The sequence below is a fragment of the Anabrus simplex genome, chromosome 5, assembly GCF_040414725.1.
Source record: "Anabrus simplex isolate iqAnaSimp1 chromosome 5, ASM4041472v1, whole genome shotgun sequence".
NCBI lineage: Eukaryota > Metazoa > Arthropoda > Insecta > Orthoptera > Tettigoniidae > Anabrus > Anabrus simplex.
Window position 1 is genome coordinate 312,727,899 of NC_090269.1, and position 18,867 is coordinate 312,746,765.

The 18,867-nt window shown below is 38.4% G+C and overlaps 1 protein-coding gene across 4 annotated transcripts in view; it reads left to right on the forward strand.

The window, feature by feature from the left end:
• LOC136874031 (15-hydroxyprostaglandin dehydrogenase [NAD(+)]) overlaps window positions 1-18,867 on the forward strand; it is an 80,979-nt gene that overhangs the window by 25,644 nt on the left and 36,468 nt on the right. For all 4 annotated transcript variants that reach the window (XM_067147522.2, XM_067147523.2, XM_067147521.2 and 1 more), the window contains exon 3: window positions 6,285-6,408. In XM_067147522.2, coding sequence (XP_067003623.2) covers window positions 6,285-6,408 — 124 coding nt within the window. The remainder of the gene's footprint in view (window positions 1-6,284; window positions 6,409-18,867) is intronic.

Sequence of the window (18,867 nt, forward strand, 5' to 3'; positions counted from 1 at the left end):
TTCACTTTAAGTTGATAACTGCCCAACTGTAAAATATAATTGTGTACCATCACCATGGTTAATAAAGGAAAATCGATGAACACGGTGTCTCACTACAATTCTATTTCTTAGCCACAAAATTGAATAAAGATTGGCTGAACCAAGAAGAGTTACCAAATCAAACGTTGATGACGAACAGTTACTTATTTAGTTAACTTACACATTACCAGCTGTGATAGCCTGGACACTTTACAAATGAAATAGAACAAATTAGGCCAAGTGCCTTAGTTTTACCTTATTAAATGAATTCGACCCTTTTACAAATTAATTTATTTTACCTTGCCGCTGTCTGTATTTTCACAGAGAACTATTAAAATTTTATGGCATCACCATCGATGGAGGCAGATTCCATCTTGACTACCCATTTTACGGCACTTATGACACAACTTTTTTTTTATATCAAGGGTCGAACCATTTACCTACTTTAACTTTTGTAGTGGGGTTCAAAGTTTTGTAATTTACGATGTCCTAGAGCATAAATGTTTACTTTGATATTGGCTATGAACGATCTGTGGTCTTGCTAACCTAATACAATTGAAATTATTATTTACAAAATGTACATGACAATGGAGTAATCACAGTGCTCCAAAAGAAAACAAAATAAACTCAAAAATAACCAAACTACTCCTATCTTATTTACATCAATTAAATCATGAACAATCTTTCACGTACCTTCAGGCACTACATTTAAAAAATATGTAAACACGGTGACCAAAAATAAAATATCCGCGCAAAGCAAAAAGAACCCGTTAAACGAAAATCACAATAAAATGGACGTGATCACTGCCTATCAAAATTTAGATAAAAATACGCACAGATCCAGATGCAGAAAATTGTAATCAAACAGATTTAAAATAACAATAGGGTGAATTTGATGGCAATCTCGTGATATCAGACGTAAATGTCTTTCAGGAATTCCAACTAAGAAAATTATGCGTCAAAATAATTATGATTGACTTTCAAAATTTCACACATTGCTTGGTCAGTCCGTTCCATGTTTCAACTCGGTCTTTGATTTGCATATTTCCGAGTGTTCTATTCATCCCTGGAAAAATTATAAATATGTAAGCCTTCTACATGCAAATGTCACATATATCGTCGAAGATTTAACTATCCTAGTTAAATTGTTTACCTCTCAATTCATATTCATCTCATTATTCTCAAAGTAGTACATACTTGTCACTGTAGCCTCGCTCATTTGAATACGGGCCAATCATTAATAATACATTGTGTCGTACGCATTCATTTATTACGACACCATAATACAACATGGTCCTCAAGCTTCATATTCTCCATTTTTCAATTGTTATCATCAGGGGTATTACCATCTCTTTGTTCATTTATTTCATCTTATTTCCACATTCACATGCCATGGATTATCAGATTTGACCTGCAATGGTTTCCCTATCTTTATTTATTGACAGTAACAACAAGATTTGCTTGTCAAATACCCAGTTATCGAAAATGTGAATCCACGTACACAAAAAAATTAGGTATTTATTTACGAAATAAAGACAATACCGCAAATAACAGGTAAGATGTCCAAAGAAAACGATCATCTAAAAATGTGATAGTGCAAAATGAATAATAAAATTGGATGCGCTATAATTACAGTTAGTTAAAAATCCCAAAACAACTCGGCAGCGTCCACAAAATCTAAATATCACCAAAACACCATATTATTATAATTATGTTAAATCTGAACTTGTACGGGGCATTAAATATCTACAGAAATATTTAGATTCACGACTGTTAAAATGGTAACTCATATCAAAAATTTATCCAAAAATACGTGAGAGAAGCTCACTAAGAAAATACGATTATTAGATTATTATATTTATTATTATAATCATGACACCATGGCATTCACATCCCGAGTCGTCAGATATGATTGTCCTGGTGTCACATCCAACTCTAACTACAAATAACATCAAAAATATAATTACACCATCCGGTACGTAAAATTTATAATTATTAAGCCTACATAAATCGCTACCCTAAATTTGACCACTGATTGTTCATAGCCCTCAAGTAAATTGTTACACGATTATAATATGCTCACATTACCTTTGTGCTGGAAGGCGGGTTGGATCCTCACAGTCCCCGCTATATGATTTTACACCATCTTCATCTTGCGAAGGCTATTAAACACTTTATACACACGAATTGGATTCATTCTCATGCTTGCGTTGCACACGTAAGATTATTTCACACGCCTTTTAACAATCATATGAAGAAAACATAAATTATACTGCAATAGCTCTCGATTAGTTGACGTGCACTGGAAGAAAAACGTCCACCTGGCGATCCGCTGCTGGTCGTCTCTGTTCAGCACCTCCTTCTACCGCTTGTTTACACAAGGGATTTTAGCAGCCATCGACCTCTCTCTGACAAATGAAAGTGGATACCAGTCCTTGTACCGTTAAGATCCACTAGTAAACAAAGTCTAACTCTGCAATTAGCTCACCTAATATTTGCTCCCAAACGTCTCAGATGAAATAACCCTCATATAGACTGTTCACGTTTAATTGTAATGTTCCCATGTAAGATATGGAGAAATGTTTATGAAAATACTGTCCTCCAAAATAATACTTCTCCACTAGAATCGTAACGTGCAAGCTAATTGTGAGCTAAGAAAAGTTGTATAAGTACTTATTGTGCAAACTCCTATTTTCCGTCTCTGTTGTCCACCAGCCTCACTACATTAAATGTTCATTTATGGAAAGTTCGTAAAACAACTACCACTGTTATTTTGCTAGGATAATTGTTTGACTGATTCCTAAAATCTGATATTATTTTAGAGTTCTCCCTAAGTGTTCTTTGCTCGCCTAAGTCTTTACTCACACACGTGTTAAGTCGTCTCTCGGCGCTGCACTCAATGTAGAATCACCTGTCTGCACTGAAATTTCAAGTAGGACTGAGATATCACCACACTGCGGCTACTGCTTTTGTAAATTCTCACACCCCCACTTCAAAATAGTCCGATTGGAGGGGATGCGGCGTAGTAATACGGTATTTTGGATCGTTTTTCCACATGTCCGTAGGTTAAAATGTTCGGAAATGCATTCTAAATACTGCAAAATTTGGTTTGCTTTGAGTGTTGCACTGCGTTATCAGAAATGATCGTAGCTTAATTTTTAAATTAAAAGCGTCATAGGGCCTATTTACACTGGGAACATGGCGCCTTGGGCCCATGACACTCCGCTCTCTGGGCGCAACCATTCTTCCAAACAATGTTGAAAACTTATGTTTTGAGAAATATTTAACCACGTATTTGCGTGAAATATTCGTTAAATATTATTTACAAGTCAGGACACTGTATTCCACTATTACTTTCGACACCACATCAAGGAAAACTGGATACAGATTCCCGCTAGGACATGACACTTAAATTTTGTAAATTGTGATTGGTTGAAATTTTGCCGCTCCTCGTGGCTTGGGTTGAACCATCTTCTGCCGAGGGGTGACAGGTATTTTCTTTTTCTTTGTCGCACACTAGGGATGGGCACATTCCATATTGCCGATTTCCCGTGAGAAACCAGATAGAAGGTCTGCATACTTCGGCGCAATAAAACTTTATTAGTGGGAGGCTTTTAGTTAGCTATTTCCTGTTCGTGACTTAAGCATATTTGACGAATGTACATCCAGCCAACACGGCTCCTGGGTGTCGCTTTGTGAGACTGCTAGCTTTTCCCTGCCTGTACAGTGTTCACATATGCGAATTTCAATAATTTAACTATCATTTCCATTAGGCTCATTCGATTATGGGTGCATTATTAAAAATGGAAAGTTGATATTTTAATTTCCTCTCTTTAGAATTTAGTCACATATGTTAAATCCCGTTATGAACCACCAAGATCTGCTTTATGTCGGTCGGGACAACACAGTATTCGGGACCGTACCTTCAGTTTCGTACTCTCCCATTGTACGTCTAGATTGGTCCCAAATACCATCCAGTCACTAGTAGAAGATCCTATTGCCATTCCAAGACCACGCCCCGAAACTCTTCCGAGTCCCAAGACTATAACAACAAGGCCATGTCTTTGGACTCTGGGCTGTTCCACATGATTCACGGAAACTTTCCGAGTTGTAAGTACTCGTAGCACTGTTTTTCCATTCGCTTGTACAAAAAAATACTCACATCACATATGAAGACATTCCAGCTTAAAATATTAAGAATAAATATGAAAATGACATAATAATAATACGAATAATGACAACAATAATAATATCTCATATATGCTAATACAGTGCGAGGGTGTGATATACACTGACTGACAGAGCAAATGCAACACCAAGAAGGAGTGGTTCGAAAGGGATGAAAGTTGGGGAAAAAACAGAGACGGCACGGACGAATAATTGATGTTTATTTCAAACCGATATGCAGGTTACACAATGCGCACGGCATCGACTCAGTAGGATGTAGGACCACAGCGAGCGGCGATGCACGCAGAAACACGTCGAGGTACAGAGTCAAGAAGAGTGCGGATGGTGTCCTGAGGGATGGTTCTCCATTCTCTGTCAACCATTTGCCACAGTTGGTCGTCCGTACGAGGCTGGGGCAGAATTTGCAAACGGCGTCCAATGAGATCCCACACGTGTTCGATTGGTGAGAGATCCGGAGAGTACGCTGGCCACGGAAGCATCTGTACACCTCGTAGAGCCTGTTGGGAGATGCGAGCAGTGTGTGGGCGGGCATTATCCTGCTGAAACAGAGCATTGGGCAGCCCCTGAAGGTACGGGAGTGCCACCGGCCGCAGCACATGCTGCACGTAGCGGTGGGCATTTAACGTGCCTTGAATACGCACTAGAGGTGACGTGGAATCATACGCAATTGCGCCCCAAACCATGATGCCGCGTTGTCTAGCGGTAGGGCGCTCCACAGTTACTGCCGGATTTGACCTTTCTCCACGCCGACGCCACACTCATCTGCGGTGACTATCACTGACAGAACAGAAGCGTGACTCATCGGAGAACACGACGTTCCGCCATTCCCTCATCCAAGTCGCTCTAGCCCGGCACCATGCCAGGCGTGCACGTCTATGCTGTGGAGTCAATGGTAGTCTTCTGAGCGGACGCCGGGAGTGCAGGCCTCCTTCAACCAATCGACGGGAAATTGTTCTGGTCGATATTGGAACAGCCAGGGTGTCTTGCACATGCTGAAGAATGGCGGTTGACGTGGCGTGCGGGGCTGCCACCGCTTGGCGGCGGATGCGCCGATCCTCGCGTGCTGACGTCACTCGGGCTGCGCCTGGACCCCTCGCACGTGCCACATGTCCCTGCGCCAACCATCTTCGCCACAGGCGCTGCACCGTGGACACATCCCTATGGGTATCGGCTGCGATTTGACGAAGCGACCAACCTGCCCTTCTCAGCCCGATCACCATACACCTCGTAAAGTCGTAAAGTCGTCTGTCTGCTGGAAATGCCTCCGTTGACGGCGGCCTGGCATTCTTAGCTATACACGTGTCCTGTGGCACACGACAACACGTTCTACAATGACTGTCGGCTGAGAAATCACGGTACGAAGTGGGCCATTCGCCAACGCCGTGTCCCATTTATCGTTCGCTACGTGCGCAACACAGCGGCGCATTTCACATCATGAGCATACCTCAGTGACGTCAGTCTACCCTGCAATTGGCATAAAGTTCTGAACACTCCTTCTTGGTGTTGCATTTGCTCTGTCAGTCAGTGTATGTACTAGCATAACATTACACCGATACACTCTTACAATGAATACTGCCTGTAATTTTATAGAAGAGGAATTAAAAAGAATACTACACAACATAGATACATTTACTTCGCAAACAGCATGGTCAATATACAGCTTTTCGTCCAGAAAAAAAAACCGAATCTATCACAAAACAATTGATACAAACTCCAGAATTACCAACCTACCACTTGTCGTCCGGAAAGAAATACACCAAATATTAACCAACAGCAAAAATAAAAGCCAACCAAGAATCATCGATATTAATCCCCTAGAAGGTCCCTAAGCATTCATATTTTTATAAGGTCTTGGGGTTTGTGATCTATAGATCCGGATTCGAGTTTGACCCATATGAGTGCAGTATTATCAACAAGCATGTGAAACCACCTTTAATTAGTTGTTCAGCAATATTTTTGTATTCAAATTTTTTTCAAACCATGCTAAGCATACAGCAAAATATCAGCAGTTCAGAATTCAATAGGAAGTGTTAGTAAAGAACTTAACTTCAATAAAGTAAATATTTTGAATTTTGCAGGTTTCAATAATCGACAAAAATGCACAAGCTGGGAAGAAGGTACTGGACGATATTGAAAAGAAGTTCGGCAGAAACAGAGCTGTCTTTATAGAAACAGACGTGCTGGATCCAGTCTCCTTCGAAGGTGAGCAGCTTTGGTAGAATGTATTGGCTACTCTGTTGTCCAAGGCATTACCTATGATCTAAAAGCATCCACTTAGTTTATGAGTAAAATCCTCACACTTCCTTTGAACATACAAATTTTTGGAAGTTATCTTGATAATTCTTCAACTTGTTCCCAAAATTATCTTAGAATAGCCAGAGTAAACTGTGTTTTCTCAAATGTGTTCTAAATAAATAAAAGCCAATATTGTATTTGAATTCAATATACTACTAAAATGTGCGCGCAGTGAATCTGTCTAGCGTAGGCTTATCTAGTAAGACGACCGTATTTCGCCAAAAGGGCGAACGCGTCATTTACAAAACTTTTCAGTATCAACAAATAACTGATTTGTAATTACGTCAGTAAAGTAGTATGAATGTTCCATAGTCCGGCTCCATGGCTAAATGGTTAGCGTGCTGGCCTTTGGTCACAGGGGGCTCGGGTTCGATTCTCAGCAGGATCGGGAATTTAACCATCATTAGTTAATTTCGCTGGCACGGGGGCTGGGTATATGTGTCGTCTTCATCATCATTTCATCCTCATCACGACGCGCAGGTCGCCTACGGGAGACCTATCTGTTCGGTGCGACGTAAAACAAATTGTAAAAAAAAGAAAAATTATCGCCCGAATGAGCATTATTTTTTACTGTATTCACTAAAAGATTTTGTTCTTTTGTGGCACGTCGTTAGTACACATACACATTTTTAACTCGGGCTGTGGAATGTTCGAATTGAATATGTCTTATGGTGGAAACCATGAATGGCGAGTCTCGTTATTATATATCTTTGATCTTGATTCTCGTTGGTCCACATTCTGTCCATCATGGCGTCCTTAATATAAAAGTCTTGATCGATCTTTCTTCTCTTTGTTTGTCTACACTCTAATAGGTGTGGAGATGGTCCTGTAGCTGGCAATAAAAGTTTCATCCTAAGGTCATCTATGTAGAAGGATTTTTTCGCTAGCTCATAAACTAATATTTTAGGGACCATTTTTCCAACTGTTAGGGCAAATTTTAAGAAACGCGACTTGACACCCTCTATTCTTTCGAGATCATGGATTGTGAGCTGATCCAGTGTTATTTCTATACCATATATCACAATGGGTGAAATGGACGTATGGAATAGTGTCAAAGCTGTATTGAGAGATAGGGCTATTCAATTTTTGGGTTTTGATGGCCTTCACTGACCTTTCTTGTATATGATATCTGAATGATCTTGCTGAAGTCTAGGAGGTAATACCCAGGTTAATTAAATTTGTTCACTACGATTAATATTTCGTTGTACAGCGTGAGGGTGTCTTTAAGAGTACGGTAGATTTTCCGCCGGTTCTGTAGCGCATACCTATCCACGAAATGTCACTGTAATATTTGTCCCAAATGGAACATACTAATTCCTTTTACACAAATGAAGTGAAAAATCTGCGGTAAATTAAGAAATACCGTCGTTACTAGAGAAATATATATACGCACTTACGGGCTGTAAACAGGACTCCCTTACGTTGTATTCCGCTGCACGTGCCGTCTTTTGTTTCTTTCTTGAGATCCAGGGCTAGCAACGACGAATGGGAGGGCTATGTCTGTGAATTCTCATTATCTTTGTCCATATGACTAGCGCGAGCAGTTCAAACAGCAAAATAGCATGATCCCTGGACCAATAAATATCTCATTTAATGAATGAGCAACATAAAGAAAACCACACCTAATTAATTCAAACAACTTCAGTGAGCAAAGATATCACACACGAAAGTATTAGACAAACAAAACACATACGGGAGCGCTGCGACGTAGCAGAGAAAGAAATAGTTGTGAGGTAGTAAAGTAGTCTATGTATCTATAACATTCCTGCAAGTAAAATATTTCGTAGTATTTCTTAATTTACCGGAGATTTTCGACTTTATTTGTGTAAAAGCAATTATTATGTTCCATTTGGGACAAATATTACAGTGGCATTTCGTAGATAAGTATGCGCTACGTAACCTTTTCCGCCTTTCCTAAATGTAATTTGAACTGTTTTTTGAAGGTTACCTTTTTAAGCGATTTTCATCTAGCCATGTTTCTAGTTCTACGTTCTTTGTAATTCTAGTTCATTTTAGGACCCTAATACGATGTCATTTGCATAGAGTAATGGCGTCGTACTTGAGAATTATATTGATAATGTCTGCCGTGGCAATCTGAATAGAAGTGGACTTGAAGTATCATCCTGCAAAACTCCGTTCGTCTGTCTGATGGGACTTAATGTGGTAATGCCGTCGTTAATTTCTTAAAGTTGTGTGCCAAGATGTGTTCCAACAGAGTCGTTATCGGACGTAATTCATTGGACAAACTTTCGATCTTCTGTATTAGTAATTATCGATGCATCGAGTCAAATGCTTTCGTGTGATTCTCTAATTGTCAGTCATGACCTGTGATTTATTAACTATAAATTATGATTACTAAAATTTAATTTTTAAAGGTATTGTTACCGTTCACGGTACTTTAGTTAGCATATCGTGACACCCTGTAATAATAATATGCCGTTTCCCACGTCATTGTAAGATGATTAGTCGCATAACTAGCATACTCTAGCACTACACGGGACACGAACGACGCGCTACTGCTTCGGGGGACGAAAGCCCCTCTTTGCGCGTAATGAAGAAAGTGAGTCATACGCTGGCCAGCAATTAGAATGTTTCTCTCTCTTGTGGGAGTGAGTTAGAAGAGGCAAAAATCACGTGACATCCTGTGAGCCGTACTTAATTAAGTCGGGTTAACCTAGGAAGATGTAATTCCCTAAATATTTGTTGGTGTATTCAGTGATGCCAGCCAAAAACCTTCACTTGTTTCAAAATTTTCGACGGTAAGAATAATAATATTAATCATGTGACTCCTAACGCACGCACCCAATATTCAAGAGCTCGTCATAATCAGATAATTTTTTAGTTAATTATTACAGCAAAATGCAGTCCAATTACTTAACGTACTTACGTGATGTGGATGGGCGCAGATAATTATGAAAAGTCGTCATGAGTCTGGCGAGGCGAGCCCATGTTGAATTTTTCCAAGACCTAGTGACAACCATTGCAAAAGTGCTAGATGACGCTTTGATGATTATGATCAAACCTGCGATCCTACGAGAATAAGATTCGATCAGTACGATATAGAAGGTCAGAGCTATCTTTTGATATGTAAATCAATTCCGACAAACGGTTATTACCGGAGCGATATCCGACAAGTAGGCGTGGTTAACACCCACCCTCGATTTTTACCCTCTTCAGCATAAAAGAAGTTGGACTAAAGACTATCTAGCTACTATCTACTGTGTCCTCGGGCCACTCAGACGTGTCGTTGTTTGCGCGGTCACAAATGAAAACGTTGAACCACTTCGCTGGCCGCGCAAACAACGACACGTCTGAGTGGTCCGAGGACATAGTAGATAGTAGCTAGATAGTCTTTAGTCCAACTTATATATTATAAGTAGGGAAATACTGTGCAAATTTTTATTTGAGTGCATTAATTACTGACGTGCCGTGCCACAGATTGTGAAGAATTCGTATATTTACGATATTCTGTACTACGGTGTAATCATCGAAGTTAGTGAACCAGGAATAATCCACCTACAGTGAGCTGCGTAGTATCTCAGCTACTTTTATATATGTGTAATGAATACGTGTGTGGCGCAATTAAATTTCGATTAGTCAAATACAGTGAAGTGCTGTGGAAGCGTAGTCGAAATTACGACTATAGAGTTAAAAAGTGAATTTATTAAGAAAAATGGTGATTCACATATAATAATAATAATAATAATAATAATAATAATAATAATAATAATAATAATAATAATAATAATAAATGGGCAGCGTCTGCCGAACATATAAACGTGATGAGTGAGTTGTCTTACATTGTGAGGGGTTTTGAATTAGGCAAACTTCTCATCCTTAACATCAAGTTACAGTGCTAGTGAGTGTACGTGATATTTCACCAACATTTGAGTGATAATAACTGTAAGTGCTGAGTAGAGGATTCGGGTGACGAAATAGCAGAACATCTTCGTTACCGGGTTGGCTTACTTAAGTATATGAGTAATTATAACCATATTTGATTGTAGTGCGTATCACAAAATTGACGCAACTATAATCACATTGTTTCCTCATTGCATATCCGAACGAGTGATCGTCAACCTTGGGAGTGAATCTACGAGTTACCTACCTATTCTACATCTTAGGATATCTGGTGTCTTCAAAACCATTCAACTCCTGGTCAAAATCTACAAGATGGAGGACTTCATCTTAGGGATGAACCGAAGACCTCACGACATCGAAGACGTCGAGATGATAGTTTAAGTCATCATGGATGTGCCACCCCGGAGAAGAATGATCGCAATAGATAAGTGCATTTCAATTTTTTATGTTTGAAAGTCCACCTGTAAATAAGTAAATTTTGCATGTTAATCAGATAAAATGTAAACGATGGTCGCAGGCTATTTCAAAGGGATTATATTTTCTTAGTTTAATGTAGTAGAAATTTGTTTACTGGTACCGTTATAGTAACCACCATTTTGTTTAACCCCTCCTGGGAAGATTAATGCATGTTAATTATAAGATTTTAGTATTGATTTATTTGTGAAGTATTATAATGAATGGAAGTGGTATCCATTTAAATAATCTCAAGTATTATCATGAGATGTTGTGTATCCTCATAAAGTACGTAGACTACTTTTACTTCATGCGTAAGACAGAGTATTTGAGAAATTAAATATACAATATCGGATGCAGGTATGATTTTTAGATCGTGGACATAATATGTAAATTTTTAGAATGTTCCGAATAATAGATTCTTATGTAATTGTGTGTGTTTGGAGTGTCGCAATGGTCCGTTAATACGTCGCCAATTGATAGTTTGAAGCAAAATGGAGGTGTATCAGAGATAGTTTATGTAAAGTGTGAGGAGTCATGCCACACTAATGATGATAAAATGTGGTTGAATAGAACCATATGGGAACAAAATGTGTTAGACTTGTACACTAAGGGGCTGCATTAGCTCAGAATTTTAATATCGAGGCAGCTGAGGAAAGAGAGATATCCTTCCTTGACTGTGTTAAAAGGGAGACGGTGCAGATTACCGTTACGTTGAGTGAAAGTACCACCTGAATGAGCCTCGAAGATTTACAATAGGGGTCTAAGGAGAATGACCAGACTGCGAGTTGCACAACTTTGGGAGTGTTGACTGATCGTTCGTTTCTGGCAATATACGACAAACACTCACACACAGAATAGTTATTTGTCATTGTTGTAATTGAATTAACATATTAGGAAACAGAAGAATTCCTCCAAACTTTTATTTCATTTATCTGATGCGATTTAGGGATTTAAAAACATGCATCCAGCTGCAAGAAGACCACGGGTTCGATCCCATCTGAGGGCGACGTGTATCATTACGGTTATTTTGGTATACTTCCATATACTTCTGTATATATTAAAGGGTATTATTATGTGTGTTTAATTTTAGATAAGCGTATTATTAAATGTGAGATATTGTATTATCGTTAATGTGTTATCTGTAAGCTCAACGTTGTTTCTGTATTGTATTAGTACATGGTATTATTTATAATCCCGGCGAAATAGGCCTGTGCGATTATCTACATCATTGTAAATAACAATGAGATTAGTTCACCAATCAACCAATGAGTGTTTTGACAATGTATGTGAATAGTGGAAATAATAATGAGGGAAATACCTCTCAAATATTATGGGATTATTTGGTGCGGAATGCAAATTCTGAAAGAACAAATAAACATTAATTTCACCGATTGAAATCCCTCATAACTTTGATTAAAGTTAAATCTTATGGCACATTCTATATTACTTTTGTAAATGTTCTTTTCTCAGTTTAATAAAATTTATATTTGAAAACCTTTAAAAATATCATTCTTCTAATTTAGTAGTGACGTTGTATTCCTCTGATATTTGAAATCCCTACTTATAAATGTTTCATTTAATGCCCATTAACTCGGACGCACCATCGGCCCGTTTTGCTCTAAAGTCTAGTCGCGGTTACTGTGAAGTAGGGGTGATGAGACTTCGATTCTAGGGTTGTTCTTCGAAGATCTCATCATGCAATTTCCATTCAGTTAATACACTTGCGAATTATTATTATTATTATGATTGTAACGGTTCAAATCCCGTTACAAGATGATATCTGTATTTTTATTATTTTATCTTATTATTATTATTATTATTATTATTATTATTATTATTATTATTATTATTATGTCCGTATTATTATGTTATCTGTGATATTGTTATTATTATTGTAATTATCCGTTTTATTCAATTCGATTTTGCAATTGCTTGTTGCTTGCAAGATTGTACTTAGATGTATGCATATATACGCATGTGTAGAATAACACTCGATACCTGTAGAGTGAGAATTGTTGTATATATCAGAGATTGGAAGTGACGTTGTTATATTGCTATACCACTGGCGATTCTGCCAAGTCATCGCCACTTCATGGCTACGGCATCGTATTTATTTAGATATGCGCTCAGAGAGTCAGCCGCCCCCGGCTATTTCACCACTGGATGTAATATCTGTCGCGTAGGTGGGAGTATGTCATTGTTATTTCTGGAGATTACGTAGCTGTGTCAACCAACGTCTATATAAGGTGGGTGCATATTGTAGCGTCAGTCATTAGTTATACGGATGCAGTACAGTGAAGAAGTCTACTAGATCAAGAGGCCTTAGTTGGTCAGAGAACGAGTGTGAACGAGAGATGGTGAAGACTCAGTGAGTCATTAATTATTGGTCATTGAGAGAGTGAGACCAAAAGGTTGGTCGCTCACTCAGTTGAAGACACGGACGCAAGGGCTTACCATGAAGTCAGAGAGGGCAACCCTGGACCTGCCAAGAGGTAATACCATATTGACTTACAAAGAAGTCAGATGATATGGAGAAGAAGCAGTCACAAGGATGTATCACCAAATTAGGCGTGACACATCTACAGTAAACACCAGATCAAAGGAATACGTCGTAATTACACTAAAAGTGTTGAAGGTACAGTCAAGTGAATCAGTGAGGGAAATATTTCGTATAAATTGTTAAATGTCCGGTCAAGAAGAATTCAAATTCATGCCTAGTTTCTTTCAGTTGCAATGTCATAATTTCATATTCTCATCTGTTTTATCGCAACAAGACTCACTATTTTTTGATATATTATTTAAAGAATATATATTGTTCTATCCAACGAATTCATAGTTTTATTTCAATGAAAGTAAAATATATTAACCTCAAAATTAATGGGGAAACCGAACGCCAATCTCCTTTTCCCAGAACGTATATGGTATGTTGTCAAAAGTAAGCTTATTACCCCACACCCTGTTAGTTAGTTAGTAATAAATGTTCACAATGTGTCGACGCAACGTGGGACTCGAATAAATTCAGAACTTGTTCTGAATGACAGCATATCATAGGTTCATTTTGGAAAGAGTGTGCGCATTTAAGCCAACGGAATCATTATCGGTAAATGTCAGGAGTGTACCTTTGTGATATATATTTGTATTTTGTGGATATGTCAAGGGATTTGAAGAGGGAAATTAATTTGAGATCGCGTACTATCACTAGTGAACCAAAGATGGACAAGGAAGACAATAACAAGTCATGTGAGGACGAGGTCATTGCTTCTGCGGACATCCAAGGTGAAATTCAGAGTAGGGAGCAGGTGAATACGATGGAGGCTTCTGAGGAAATTCAGGAAAGTGCAGAAATTGAGAAGCAAACTGAAACTCAAAAAGAAATTGCGGGGGGAATAAACCAAGAGCTTTTGAATTTGTGGATGACCAAAATGACCGAGTTTAGCGAAAATCTAAGCAAACAGATAAGTAGTAGAATGGAGGAAAAGATTGATATGAGTAACGAAAATAGTAAGGAAGAGATAAAAGAATTAATTAGTACTAATAATGAAAATTGTAATAAACAGATTAACTCTCTAAGTAATAAAATGGAACAAATGATTGGTATTAGTAATGAAAATAATAAGAAACAAATGGAATAATTAATTGGCAGTAATAAAGAAAATTTTAATGTGACCAATGAGAAAATAGATGCTTTAAGTGAATCACTAAATTATAAAATAGATACTAACATAGTAGAGGTAACTAGTCAAATATCTACGTTAGAAAATAAGTTAAATAAAGAGTGTGTTGACCTTAGAGGAGAAATGGAGTCGAGTCGGAGCGATCTTCATACTCAAATTGAGCATGTCAAAGGAACTTGTACAGAGAATATCAAAGAATTAAATAATAAGATTTCTAGTAATCGGGAAGAAATTCACGAGATTGTAGACAAAAGACTAGACAAGATCCATAAAGCAGTGGGGCAAGATATGAGGGAATGTGTCAGTAAGGTAGAAACGTTTGAAAAAGAGCTTGGGCATGTCAGAGAACTAAAGAATAAACAAGAAACTTTGTCGCAGAAGGTTACAGAGAAAGAGGAAAAATTACAGGAAGAATTGAGAATAATGAAAGAGAATGCGGAGAAAGTGGCGGAAGAAAAAGTTTTGAATTGCCAGAGGGTACTACGGCAAGAAATGAGAGAATGTCAGATTACAAGAGAAATAGTAGTAACGAGTGGTTTATACAATAGGGACCAAGATTTGCCTAAGTTTACTGGAAAACAATTTAATCCTATGGAATTTCTAACATTAGTTGAGAAAAGATTTGCAAATAAGTTGAGGGATAATGTTATCGAGTGGGAATACGTGTTAGAGATCTTGTCTAATTCCTTCATCGGTGAAAGTAAAACCTGGTTTCAAGTGTACCGTAATAATATGTCTAATTTGGAAGAATTTAAAGAGAAGTTTATTAATAAGTTTTGGGATGAGAATGTCCAGGGTCGTGAAAGAGAACGGATTATGTTTGGTAAATATAGACAACAGGAGGGGGTGTCTATGACAGAATACTTTCTGGCACACGTGCTTGTCTGGAAAAATCTTAATAGTATTGGTTCAGAAGTCGATATCGTAAGGATTATGTTAAAACATTATTCTGATAGGATTAGGGAAGCTGCGTGTATGCAGAAAGTCAGTACTATCAAAGAAATGGAGGTATTGCTAGATAGTTTTGAGGCTCTGAATAGTAGCATAGGTGGTAATCGACCACAAAGTAGAAATGTAGAGGGAGCGGGAAACAGGTCAGATAATTATCAGAGGAGAGTAAACAGTTATGATCAGACGAGGGCTAATAGGAATTTTAATAGTGATAGAGGTCAGCAGAGTTACCCGAGACAATCCGACAATGGGAGGCGTCGGGATTTGAGTCATAGAGATGAAAATAGGCCTAACACGAGTGTTATTCAGGATCCATCATTGGGCCAGCGCACTTTAAACTCTCAGCGGACTGCATAAACAGGTCACGTGAACAGTCCGAAGGTAAAAGTTGTCAAGAACAGGTAGGTAGTGTAGATAATTGTGTAGTAAAATTAGATTTAAGAGAACAACGTGATTGTGACCTAAGTAGTGATAAGTCAAATGTTTTAAGTGATGACGTAGTCATAGATAATAAAGTAAGAAATAGTAGTATTAATCTATATATAAGGAGTGATCTATTAAGTGATGTAAGTAGTTATAATACTGAGGATATAAGTAGTGAGGTAGTGACTCCGACGATAGAAATTATTATATGGAGAAGAAAAGTGAAGGTATTATTAGACTCTGGTAGTGAAAGGTCATGTATTAGCTCCAAGCTTTACGAGGAAATTCTGAAAGAAAGTCAGAATATAACAGAGATTCCTGTGAGGCAAACCTTCATTATAACAGCGGTGGGTAGCAAGTCACAGAGAGTAAATAAAATGATAGCGGTACCTATTACGATTGAAAATGAATGCAACTTTCAACCATGCCTTGTTGTGCCAAATCTGGTGTATTCAGTTATTTTAGGAGCTGACTGGCTTGCAAATCATGGAGCTAGAATAGACTTTGATTCGGGTAGTGTGTGTTTGTCCTGGGGAAGACTAGCAAACAAGTATGTGTGAATTATGAAGGGTCTGAGGTAAGTGTTGATAACGTGTGTTCTGGTAAAGGTATTCGGGACGTGAGTGAAGGTGTTCCTAGTGAGAGGAGATGTTTTGACGTGTGTCACTTGTGCATAAGACAGGATCCAAGGGATAGTCTGTATGAGACAGTGGCGAGAAGTAATTTGAGTGAATTACAGGAGGAACAGTTGTGTTCGATGTTAGGTGAGCATCGAGATGTATTTAGTGATAAGCCAGGAAGAATACATGTATATGAACACAAGTTTGTTGTACATGACCATTCATCATTTGTGGGACCTAAGTACCCCATTCCACTCAAATATGCTGGTGCTGTCGAAGAACAGATAAACATTATGCTGGATTACGGAATAATTGAACCATCTTGTAGCCATAGTATTAATCCTTTAATTATCGTTGCCAAGAAGGACGGGTCAGTCAGGCTGTGTATTGACGCCAGGCTTATGAATCAGAGGATTGAGGCAGACCAACAGAGGCCTGAAACAGTGGAAGAACTCATTCAGCGTTTTGAAGGAAAAACATGGTTTTCCATCATGGATTTGTCTTCTTCATTTTGGCAAATTCCCCTCAGAAGAGAGGACAGACCTCTCACAGCTTTCGCATATAAGAATTGTTTGTATCAATTTGCTAGAGTCCCTTTTGGTACGAAAACCTCTTCCGCAGCGTTGATTCGTGCTATGTCCAGAGTTTCAGGTCGGAATACAGGGGATTTTGTTACAATGTACATTGATGACGTAGTAATAGCATCTCACACTTTTGAAGAACATATGGAACATTTGAACATAGTCTTACAGAAAGTCAGAGAGGGAGGCTTCACATTAAAACTGGATAAGTCAACATTTTGCACACAACAGATTACATTTTGGGGTACACTGTATCTGCACAGGTGGTAAAACCAGAACAAACGAGATTAGAGAAGATTAACAACACGAGCCCTCCACGTTATAGTAAACAGTTAAAATCATTTTTAGGGGTTTGTAATTATTTTAGACGTTTTGTCATCCAATATGCAGCGTTGTTAGAGCCATTCAGAGGCTTATTGAAAGGTGGAGCTAAATGGAAGTGGACAGTTGAACATGATGAGGCATTTCTTAGGCTGAAGGAAGGTTTTAATGATGCCGTTATGTTAAAATACCCTATGCCTAATCGCGAGTTTGTACTCATGACCGATGCGTCAGAAAAGGGCATTTCCGGATGTTTGTGTCAGAGGGATGACGAAGGAAATTTGGGTATTGTTTCTTTGGCGAGTCGGGGACTCAGCTTGACTGAAAAAAGGTATACCATCACGGAAATTGAGTTCTTGGCTATTATCTATTCATTAAGCAAATTTAGGATGTATGTATTAGGGAATAAGTTTGAGATATGGACAGATCATCAGGCATTAGTATTTATTAAAACATGTAAGTTAACAAGTAATAGAATGACAAGGTGGATTTTAGCTATCAGTGAATATGACTTCACTATTAGACATATTAAAGGTAAAGATAATGTCTTAGCCGATTTCCTCAGTAGGAATTTATCAGGCAATACTGAGTCAAGGTATGTAGATATACGAGAAGGAATACTGGTATGTGTGGGTAATGTGACGGACAACATGACAGAACGAGATCGATTACGTCATCTCATGGTGGAACAGGAGAGGGACGATGAGATGAATGTTATCCTGACCTGGTTAAGAGATAAGGAGGCAGATGTTCTTGTGAAGAAAGGTAAACATGAATATAAACTAAGTAGTGGTTTCCTGTCAAGGAAGTGTCATTCTGGGGAATTTAAAGTTTGTGTACCAAAGGCATTACAGGAAGACATGATTTGGTATTATCACAAAGAACTCGGTCATTTTGGGGCAAACAAGGTTCTTTATGCTATTCAAGGGAATTTTGTGTGGAAGAATATGGGAAGGAGTATTAGGAAATTACTTGCGACCTGTGATCTATGTCAACGTAGTAAGCATCCTAACAGGACGTTAGAGGGTCCACGGCAAGCAGTCATTGTAGACAAGCCAGGCCAACTTATATGCGTAGATCTGTTCGGGCAACTAGTAAAATCTCGGTATGGATACCGGTATGTGTTCGTTTTGATTGATGCCTTCAGCAAATATGTCAAAATGTATCCCCTGAGAAAAGCTACGGGAAGGGGTTGCCTAAAGCAGGTTATTGACAGATATATTCCTGAGTTTGGATGTCCACTCAGAATATTATCAGATCACGGCAGTCAGTTCAGTTCAAAGATATGGACTACCAAGTTGAATGAACTGGGTGTTAAGGCCATATATTCGTCTATTCGATACCCACAAGGTAATATGGTCGAGCGGGTCATGAGAGAGATCGGGAGAATATTCAGAGCATACGTACATGATAAGGACAGTTCGTGGTTTTCACGATTGGGTGATGTAGGACGATGGTGTAACACTACGTTACACGAGT